The sequence below is a fragment of the Bubalus kerabau genome, chromosome 10 (genome assembly GCF_029407905.1).
Source record: "Bubalus kerabau isolate K-KA32 ecotype Philippines breed swamp buffalo chromosome 10, PCC_UOA_SB_1v2, whole genome shotgun sequence".
In the NCBI taxonomy this organism is placed as follows: Eukaryota; Metazoa; Chordata; class Mammalia; order Artiodactyla; family Bovidae; genus Bubalus; species Bubalus kerabau.
The window spans coordinates 41,348,688-41,359,700 of NC_073633.1; the positions used below are offsets into that span (position 1 = coordinate 41,348,688).

At 48.2% G+C, this 11,013-nt stretch overlaps 1 protein-coding gene across 1 annotated transcript; it reads right to left on the reverse strand.

Annotated features, from left to right (window-relative positions):
• Nucleotides 1–5,130: 5,130 nt before the first annotated feature.
• On the reverse strand, nucleotides 5,131–7,811 carry RHOV (ras homolog family member V). Its single transcript, XM_055537404.1, has 3 exons — nucleotides 7,516–7,811; nucleotides 6,659–6,717; nucleotides 5,131–6,471 (listed from the first exon to the last, which is right to left on the reverse strand). Exons 1-3 carry the CDS (start codon nucleotides 7,721–7,723, stop codon nucleotides 6,028–6,030), a joined length of 711 nt encoding a protein of 236 aa, XP_055393379.1. The 5' UTR covers nucleotides 7,724–7,811; the 3' UTR covers nucleotides 5,131–6,027.
• Nucleotides 7,812–11,013: the final 3,202 nt, after the last annotated feature.

The window sequence follows — 11,013 nt, forward strand, 5'->3', positions numbered from 1 at the left end:
CCTGGTTACCGCCTGGGGCCTGGGCTGGTTGCAAAAGGGGCCGGTACTCCTGACGCAGTCTGCTCTCGGTCTCACTCACTCTCCCAAGCTGGTTCCCAGGAGAATGAGATCGGAGGGTGTGTCACCTCTGCCCTGGGCACCGCTCTGCTACCCAGGGGAAAGCGATTAAGGCCCAGCTCCCTCCAGTGTGCACTCACACACCAGCCCAGCACACACACACCCAGCACAAAGATGCTGGTGGCGGAAACCCCCGCCCCCCTCCACACACACACACACAGACCCACTCAGAATTGAGCCTGGGCACACACAGACACATAGACATACAGCCCTGAAGACACAAGACCCAAACCTAGATGTACACACGGAGGCACAGAGACCAACACACATCCAACACACCCATGCATACATGCTAAGTTAAAAAAAAATTTAGCTAGCTTAGGCAGAGTGTAAGATTAATAAAATAGTTTTATTTAGTGGAAAAACAAACACACAAAAAAACTGAAACGTGGTCCTGACATTGAATCTTGGCAGTCATAACGTTTTGTTTCCAAAGTGTCAACACAAGGTGTATGGAGCTTTAGACTTGTGAAGCTTCTTTAGTTTGCTCTATCTCATAAGATATCCAAGTGCGATTGCTGAGCGGTTTGAAGGATGTGGGGGGTAGTATACGGGGAGTCCAGCAAAGTTAGGAAACTAGCCTCAAGATCAAAGAGGCTCCTAAGTGGCAGACCATCCCAAAACTAGCAATCAATAGATTCACCAAAAGGCAATGGCACCCCACTCCAGTACTCTTTTGCTTGGAAAATCCCATGGATGGAGGAGCCTGGCAGGCTTCAGTCCATGGGATCACTAAGAGTCGGACACGACTGAGTGACTTCACTTTCACTTTTCACTTTCGTACATTGGAGACAGAAATGGCAACCCACTCCAGTGTTCTTGCCTGGAGAATCCCAGGGACGGGGGAGCCTGGTGGGTTGCCATCTATGGGGTCACACAGAGTTGGACACGACTGAAGTGACTTAGCAGCAGCAGCAAGGGCAAGTATTATGTGGATACACAAATCTACACACATCTCACATGAAGACAGATATCCATATTTACACATGTAGACACACAGACTTGCACATGCATGGAAGGGTTCAGAGGTCTGCACAAAGGTAATATCCACTTGAAATACACAAGAGCAAAAACAGGGATGCAGAGGGATGTACATGAACACAAATATGTCATATATACATACCTTGTCATCATGTAGTATTTATTGAACACCCACAATCTGCTAGTCATGCTTCAACAGAAAGAGCCTCTGACAAGTCAACAGGCAAAGCTCCCTCATAGGCCCCATTTACGATCATATGGTGGCCCAGTCTCCAAGCCAAAACTGAAGGATGTTTTTTCTATAGATGGTCACCAATCCATGGTGGAAAAAATAATCAACTGTGGATTTAATCTCATTTATAAAAGAAAAAAAGTATTTAAAGGAAAACAACCTGAATGCACCCAAATGGGGATCTAGTTGAAGAAATTATGATCAGAGTGAAATAGTAAACAAACATACATAAATGGTTACAGATTCTAATCAGAGTTTATAATAACATGAAAAAGCTGTCAAAATTTTAAATTGAAAATACAAAATTATATCTAGCATAATCACAAGAAATATTTCAAAAATATACAGAGAAAACCAAAAGGAAGTAACATCAAAATGTTACTATGGATTATCTTTGGGAATTAAGACTATTGGTACATTTCAGTCTTCTAGTGCTTTGGATTTTCCAGTTTTTCTGTAAGCGAAGCATTTATTGTGAAAAAAGAAAATAGATATTTAAAAACATCAACTAAGGGTTGGTTCCACAGATATTAAAAATAATTTTACATCAATAAGCACTAATTTAAGACTGTATATGTAAGAAACATACAGTTCTTTCCAGTTAATATAGTCAATGTTCCTTTAGATTCAAGAGCAGAGAAAAGAGGGGAAAAGAGGCAAATGAGAGAGATAAAGAGATAAAAACAGTCCCAGAAAAGCAAAGAGAGATCACACTGTAGAGACACAGCGAGTGAGACGGTGGGTTTGGAACAAGAGGTAAATCCCCTTTTGCTCTGTACAGGCATGGGCCCCAGTGCCTCAGAGGGCCTTTCCAGCAAGCCATCGCTCTTTTGAAAAAATATTTATCTCTACTGTGTCCAGGTCTTAGTTGCGTCATGCGAGATCTTCATTGTAGCATGCAGGATCATTTAGTTGATGCATGCGAGATCTTTAATAGTAGCATTCGAACTCTTAGTTGTAGCACGTGAGATCTAGTCCCCTGACCAGGGATCAAACCCAGGCCCCCTGCAGTGGCATCAAGGAGCCTTAACCACTGGACCACCAGGGAAATCCCAAGCCATTCCATTACTCTTTAGGCCTGTGGTAAGGCCCCTGGATGCAGACCTGGAGATGAACTTTATCCTCGGGATCTCCTGCAGGGCTCACGGCTTGGCTTTTTATCTCAAGCACTTAATGAAACTGAAAGTCGCTCAGTTGTGTCCAACTCTTTTCGACCCCATGGACTATACAGCCCATGGAATTCTCCAGGCCAAATTACTGGAGTAGGCAGCCTTTCCCTTCCCTTGGGGATCTTCCCAACCCAAGGATCAAACCCAAGTCTCTCGCATTGCAGGCAGATTCTTTACCATCGGAGCCACAAGGGAAGCCCCAAGCACTAAATGGCCAGCAGCAAATGTTGCCTGGGCCCATGATCCTGTGGGAACACAGAGGCATGAATGGGACTTGTTCCCTCCCCATTTAGCTGGTGATGGTGGGTGGGGGGCAGTGGTGTAGCGTGAGCAAAGGACTAAATTCAGTGTCTCCTTAATGGGCCAAGACAGCAGTGCAGACATTAATGATATAGGTCCTGGAGAGTATTGACTGGAAGTATTGACTTGACTTGAGTAGTGACTAGAAGACAGTTAAAGGAGAAACTGGGCATCTGGTTGGGAGAGGAGGTGGGGGGCACTTTCTAGAGGATTTGGCAAAAGCAAAGACTTGGAGTCAGAAGAAAAAATTATTGGGGATCAGGGAGGGGGGATCATTGGGACAATCTGGACTTGTCCAGGTTGGTGTCAGATTTGTGGTCTTGAGTGCTGAAATGAGAAGCTAGGAGTTCATTGCATGCACTGAGATCTAGGAAGAGTCTTGAGTCAGGGAAGTGCCAGGAGAAAGGAAGCAGCACTAGGGGGACCGGGGTGGGAAGTGGGAGCTGCAGAGATGCAGGTGCGAGGCGGACAAGGCTCAGTGACCCAGCAGGAGAGAAGACAAAGCGACACGGGTATACTAGTACCATCAGAGAATTAGGGAAGAAGCTGGAGTTGGGAGAGACCCCAAAGATCACTTGACTAGGCTTCCTCCCCCAACCCATAGCACCTTAAGTCACCTTGGAACGGTTTGAAAATCTCTAATCCAGAGACTTGAGTGTTTCATTTTGCGAATGAGGAAACTGAGGCATAGAGAAGGAAAAAAAAAATTGCCTACGGTCATGGTTGATGCCAGACCCTGAACTTGAACTGGGGTCTCTGCCCCCAGGAAAGGGAGTGTGTCAGGCTGGGTTGAGGTAACAGCCGGCCATGGAGCAGGGGTGTGAGACTCCATCCACCTGAGGGGGCAAGGGGCAAAGGGAGACAGGTGGCCAGAGCTCTGGGGGAAGAGCCCAGGTGGGGCAGAAGGTGGACAGTCTTGGCCAAAACTAAACTTGGGGATTATCTGAGGTTTCACTTGGCTAGGATTTTTGTCCCACAGCCACGTTCTTTCTCACACACACACGACTTCCTGCAGAGGGAGCTGGGCTGGGACAGAAGGCTCACCTGGCCCATTAGTTGCCTAGCAAGTGTCCCAGGTGTGCCTGGAGAAGGAAATGGCAGCCCGCTCCAGTGTTCTTGCCTGGAGAATCCCAGGGACGGGGGAGCCTGCTGGGCTGCAGTCCATGGGGTCGCTAAGAGTCAGACACGACTGAGCGACTTCACTTTCACTTTTCACTTTCATGCATTGGACAAGGAAATGGCAGCCCACTCCAGTGTTCTTGCCTGGAGAATCCCAGGGACGGGGGACCCTGCTGGGCTGCCGTCTATGGGGTCGCACAGAGTCAGACACGACTGCAGCGACTTAGCAGCAGCAGCAGCAGAGTTTGCAAAGTGTTCTTATGGCCACTTATAATAGTATATTACTTGGGATATTACCTTTTTTTCTCTGAGCCTCCCTTTCCTTACAGGTAAAGTGGTGCCCATCCCACTCCAAATTCACCTGTTAAACATCCTTCCAGCACCAAGTCCAGGGAATGTTCTCTGAATCCCTGCTCCTCTCCAAGTCATCAATCAATGAACCTTCACCCTCAAAGGATTTCTGGGACCAAACTTCTATTTAAATTGTTGACCAGAGTTCCCCTGTGGCCCACTGGTTAGGACACTTCACTCTCACTGCTGAGGGCAGGTTCAATCCCTGGTTGGGGAACTAAGATCCCACAACCTGCACAGAAGAGGCCAAAAAAAAGAAAAAAAAAAGCAATATAAATTGTTAACACTGGCATCTTGACCTTCACTAGGTCCTTATGTAGCCTTTGAGTGCTAAGTCTAAAGACTGAGTTCAACTAACCCAAGTCCAAGAAGTTTGGCCAGTGGTTGAGGTTTAAGTTGTATGGGGGTCCCTTCGTGTTTGGGGTCTGAATCAGAGGGCCCTCCCCAATCTGAAACCCTGGGGCACTGTAGACTGTTGGAAGGATCAGAGCAGGAAGGTTAGAGGGCTCAGGATTGCCCCAGAGCCCAGGGCTGAGCACTGTGCTCCAGAAGGGAGGGGGAAAGGGGAGGGGCACCACCCGCCCGGTGAGGTCATGGGAAAGCAGCTCCGGCGCTGACACCTGGGGAAACCCGTTTCCAGGCTGCTTCCCACGCTAGCTCTCCTGGGAACCAGCTAAGCCCCAAACGGGGCACCCCAAACCCCTCCCCGCAGGCCAGTTCCCATCACTGTCCCATCTAGACCAGCCCTCACCTTTCAATCTAGCCTCAGTCTTTTGGTACCCAAGCTGTCTTCATCCAAACTGTTGGGTCTTGAGGGACCAACATGCTGACCTCTCCAGAAAAAGACACAGAGACAGCAGCTTCAGAAACTTAAGGCTTTATTTGCAGATTCCACATTGCCCTGTCTTCTAAGCTATGATTTTGGAGAAAGCCCCTTCTTCCTTTAGGCTCCAATTTGCAGCTCCTCCCCCTCCTCTTGCTGGGCCTTGCCTCTCACTTCCTGCCCCACTCCTGTCCAGCCAGTTTGGGCAGTGCCTAGGGAGCCCTGAGACCCAGTTCTTCTCAGGCACCAGCCCCGCCCTCCCTGGCCTTGAGGCTTTGAGGACAGCCCAAGTGTCAGCCTTGCTCCTCAGCTGCCCCACTTCTCTACTCTCCTTTCTCTTCTTCGTTCCAAGAGGAGCCCTCGGATCTGTCTTCTCCCCAGCCTGCCTCTAGTCCTAAGGCTCCAAGGCTGTACTTTCTGCTCCTTCTCAATCTCTCACAGACCTCTGTCTTACTCAATTCATTCTAAACTCTCCAAATCAGGGCTGGACACCTTCCAGCCTTCCGAGATGCCCAGCTGTTCCTCAGGCTCTTCCTCACCCCTGGGCCAAGGAAGGGGTGGGGACCACCACAAGGGGTCTTAATTCAGCCAGGCTGGCTTGAGGGCCCATAATAAGAAAATGGGAATTGGATCCCAAACTGCTTGGAGGCAGCTGACACTGTCAGGATCATCCCATGAAAATCAAAGTACTAGGATTTCTCTGTCAGCCTTGACCACAGAAATCCAAGTCAGAGCCTTCCCTCCTCCAGGCCCTAGGCTCACCCTAGCATATAAGAGCGGGCAGTTAAAGGCCCATGGCTCCACAGCGTTCAGACGGGAACTGAGTTCCATTGGGGTGGCCTGGCCCTGCCAGTAGAGCCCCTCAAAGGCCCCATGTCTCAGGTTCTAGAAGTCTGTGGCCATTGGCCTACTGATCATTTTGCTGCTACAGCTGTTCAAACAAAACAGAAGAACTTCTTCCAGCGGCAGCGGGAGAGGGTGCGCACACCTTTGGCGTTCAGTTTCTTCTCCAGCCGGGCTTTGTGCTCAATGGCACTGAGAATGGCCGAGTCAAACACCTCTTTCAAGTTCTTCTGCGTCAAGGCAGAGCACTCCAGGTAGCAGCAGGCCCGGATCTTCTCGGCCAGACCCTGAGCCTGGGGTTGAGGCACTGGGCCTTCCCGGCCCCCCTGGTCCAGCTGAATCAGTACATTGACATCATCCCTCAGGTCAGCTTGGGTACCCACCAGCAGCACGGGCGCCTGGGGATTGTGAGTACGAATTTCTGGTAGCCATTTCTCTGTGATATTTTGGAAGGAGCTGGGCTGCACCACACTGAAGCAGGCCAGGAAGACATCTGTATCCGGGTAGCAGAGGGAGCGAAGGCGGTCAAAGTCTTCCTAGGATGGAAAGTTCAGGCCATTATTCCCTGCCACAGGATGCAGGGAATCCCTTGTCATCTGGGTTTTAGAGACTGAGACTCATAACTAAGGGCCCAAGGCCTTCTCCATTCCTGATGGACCCGGGATCCTCCCAGCCTCCAACCCACCTTACCCCAGACCAGTAGAGGATGCTCCTACTTCTCACCTGTCCCGCTGTGTCCCAGAGCTCAATGCGCACCGGGGCTCCATCAACCAGGACTTGCACTGCAGGGGAGAGGCAGGCGAAAGACTAAGTTAGAAAGAGCGTTCTGAGATTAGGTTTGACGTATTTACACTACCGTGTATAAAATAGATAGCTAGTGGGAACCTACAGTACAACCCAGAGAGCTCAGCTCTGTGCTCTGTGATGGGTGGTATGGGGGGAGGCGAGTGTTCAAGAGGGAGGCATACGTGTATATATATAGCTGATTCACTTCTTTGCAGGGCAGAAACTAACACAACTTTGTAAAGAAATTATACTCGAATAAGAAAAGAAAAAGAGGTTTCCCTGGTGGCTCAGTGGTAAAGAATCCATCTGCCTATGCAGGAGACACTGGTTCGAGCCCTGGTCCAGGAAGATCCCACATGCCTCAGAGCAACTGAGCCCATGACCACAACTATTGAGCCTGTGCTCCAGAGCCCTGGAACCGAAGCGAAACATTCGGTAACTACTGAAGCTGGGACGCTCTAGAGCCGGTGCTCCCCAACAAGTGAAGCCGCCGCAGTGAGAAGCAGCGAACTACAATTTACAGTAGTCCCCGCTCGCCGCAACTAGAGAAAAACCCGCGCAGCAACGAAGACCCAGCACAGCCAAAGATAAATGAAAAAAAAAAAAAAAATTTTTTTTTTTAAGAAAAAGAAAGAGCGTACTTGATCCCACCAAGCCTCAGCAGCGCCACCCTGGGGCCTGCTCCCGCCAGCCTCCCGGGGGGGTTCGGTGCACTGGTTCCTCTGCTCCAGCCGCAGCCCCCGAGTGCACAACCCCACCCCCAACCACGCGGCCGCCGCGGCCGTTGAACGTACCGGAGAAGGTGTCCAGCGCTGTGGGCCGGTAGCGCGCGGGGTACCCATTGCAGGTGTAGCTGACAATGAGGCTGCTCTTGCCCACCGCGCCGTCGCCCACCAGCACGCACTTTATGCCCAGCTCGGGGGAGGCGCTGCCCCGTCCCGGGGGAGGGGTCGGGGATCGGAGCGGGGACGACTCGGCTTCGCTTAGCTCCCGCGGGGGCATGGCCCGCTCCGGGGACAGCCGGGGACCAGGCTCTGCTGTGATCGGTGAAGCACGTTCCGTAGGTTGCCTCTGACTGAATCCGCGGAAACCCAGCTCAACCGCCAGCCGCTACCCGTGGGTTTATGTGGACCCCGCCCACCTCATCTGCATACCCCAAGCGGCCTCGGACCCCGCCCACCCTCCGCGCCTCCTCCAGGACCTCCCTCTACAGCATGCCCCAAGAGGTCAGGCAGTCTCTAACACCAGGAGGTAGAGACGCGGGCCGAAAACTGACGCTCAGGGAATCACACAAGTTCGAGAACAAAGAATTGCCCAGATGAGGCAGATCTCGGTATCCTGGCAGAGACAGATATCCAGGATTTATTGTTAGGAAGAAGAAGCAAATTGCAGAACACATAATGCAACATTTTCAAATTAAACGTTTATTCAAATCAAAACAATAAAAAAGACATGTTTGAGTATTAAAAAGTCTGGATAATAATTTTATTAATGAATTACTTTTTAAAAATAAAGAGATCATGAAGAGGCAGAAGATAAGCTCAAGAGGGAACACGGCAGGCAAGAATGTATTGTACCTCTTCCACGGAAGAGCTTCCTCTAGATTCAGCCTGAAGGCAGGCTTTAAACACCTTCACTCTGCTCCTTTAAAGGATCTCGTGATGCTGGAGAAGCTAGCTGGGGAGGATCTTCAAGGACAATTCTCCAATTGAATATTTTCTATATCCCCAAAGTCTCTAATATTATCTTCATCATCATCAAAAGCACATAATAATTACCTGTTTGCTGATGCTGTCCTGGGTCACCCATTGACCTTGCCCTAGAAGGTGTTTATAGATAGAGACATGATATTTCATGTAGCTCTAGGAAGGTCACCAAGAGAGCAAGTGAAGAATAGCCTGATGCTAATTTCATCTCTTTATTGTAGCCACACCAAGTGACACCAGGCCCAGAATCCTTTCTCTGAATTCCAAGCCTGTACGAAGATCTCAGCCTATATAAAGATCATTGAAAACACCTCCTTCACAAGTTGTTGAAGGGAGAGTGTTGGGAGTAGGTCAGTGAAAATTGAAGAAAAGAAATAATTGTATTTTTCAAGCAATAGGTAGTATAAAAATCCCTAAGTCCAAATCTCAAAATCTCTTGAAAAAATGTTTCAAGATTTCTGATTTTTATTCCTTACCACGCCCCCCACCACCAACAACTGTTGATCAAATGTTGAGGACAACAACTAGAAAGTTGCCGATTTAACCATTAAAAACTTGACTGTGTGGAAATGGTAGGATCCCCAGTATTCACTTCTGTATCCCAGTGTCTACATCCTACATTCCTTACCTCCAAGTATCTGTGGATGCTAATAACCCCTAATTATAGCCCCTATGACTCCTCAGACACATCCACACAAGACATCCGGCAAGTGAAAGAAGCCTAAAAGTGCTGCCTTCACACTGTGTCGCCCAGAAGGTCTGAAGGCTATTCTTTTCGCTGTCCTGAAAAGGGAGGCAAGAATGGGGATTTGAAAAGACCTAGACATCAAGAGACCTGCCCCAGTATTCCCACTTCTTCAACTCATTAGCTGTGTAATTCCTGAGAGATCACTTGCTCCATCTCAGCTATAACATGCTAAGTGAAGCTTCCTTATTTCATATTTATTTCTTAAATATTTCTTATTTCTGGTGCTAGCAATCTGTGATTCAGGGAACCTAGGGAAATTGCCCCAGTCTGGGTGTCTGGGACAAAATTACTACACACACACTCTTCTTCACCATGCTCTTATCCTTTTACCCAAACTATTATTAAAAATACTTTTATTGTAGCTGTAAATTTGAGAGTAATCATGTTTAATTCTTTCTGCAGGTAGAAGGGAATAGAAATAATACAAATGGGGGAGGTATCAGCTGGTCATGGTTAAACCCCACTTGGCCTGCAACAGGCCATTCTTTGCTGGCCCTGTGGGTGGGGACACTTTCTAACCTGGGTCTCTCTGTCTGAGCTGGTTTAGGGACAGACTTGTCAGCAAGAGGGGGGAAGGAGGAGACAACCTGGGGAGCTGGTGAGTCATCTATTTCTCACTAAAGACTTGCAATTCTGGTTGCTGCTGTTGCTGGGAAAGTCCCCTCCCGAGGGTGGCCTGAGTCTTATTCCTGTCCACCTGAGAAATTGTCCCAACTTCCAGTCAGATACACATTTGCTAAGATTAAAATGTTGCCTTGACTTTCTCCTTGGAGGGATGATCGAATTTAGGACTGGAGCAGGAAACATACAAGATGAGCCTGGAACATTTTGTAGTACAGAAAGTAAGGAAGTGCCAAACAAACAAAGCAACAGGAAGCTGGAGATACGTTAGAGGACCCAGGAGCCAACTGAAAGAGCTTCCACAGGCCAAATCTGGGACAGTTTGAGCAATAAAATAAACCAGCATTGGATTATAACCCAAAATATAAAATAAATAGCATATCTATTCTGATATAAATAGGGGATAATATACAAACTTCTCATGAATGATCTTGTGAATGATTCTACTGTATGTAGATACGCTACCCTTAAAGAAGAGAGTAAACCACCACTCTTGTGGGCCATGCATAGTGACTTCCTTGCAAAGATTGAAAAGGGTAGGGGAGAAAACAACTTTACAGTGGAAAATCCAGACAAACACCACCTCAAGCAGGTGATCAAGATTAAGATCAATATTGATAAGTCAAGTTGATGGTATGTACCTTTGATGTGATGCAAAGAGAATGACATTTTACCTCTGTGGCCTTCCTCTCAAGAATTCCAGTCTAATCGTGAGAAAAACAGGAAAAGTTCCAACTGAGAGACACTCTACCAAAAGGTGGTCCAGTACTTCTCAAAACTGTCAAGGTCATCAAACAAGATAAGTATGGAAAACGGCCCCAGACAAGAGGAGCCCAAGGAGACATGACAACTAAACGTAATGTGGTATTCTGGGTGGGACTTTGGAAGAGAAAGAGGACATTAGGTAAAAACTAAGGAATTCTGAATAAAATGTAAACCTGAGTTAATAATAATGGACTAATTCTGGTTCATTAATTGTGACAAGCAATGACATCAAAATGTACAACCAGTTCAGTTCAATCACTCAGTCGTGTCTGACTCTTTGGGACCCCATGGACTGCAGCACACCAGGCCTCCCTGTTCATCACCAACTCCTGGAGTCTACTCAAACTCATGTCCATTGAGTCGGTGATGCCATCCAACCATCTCATCCTCTGTCGTCCCCTTCTCCTCCCGCCTTCAATCTTTCCCAGCATCAGTGTCTTTTCAAATGAGTC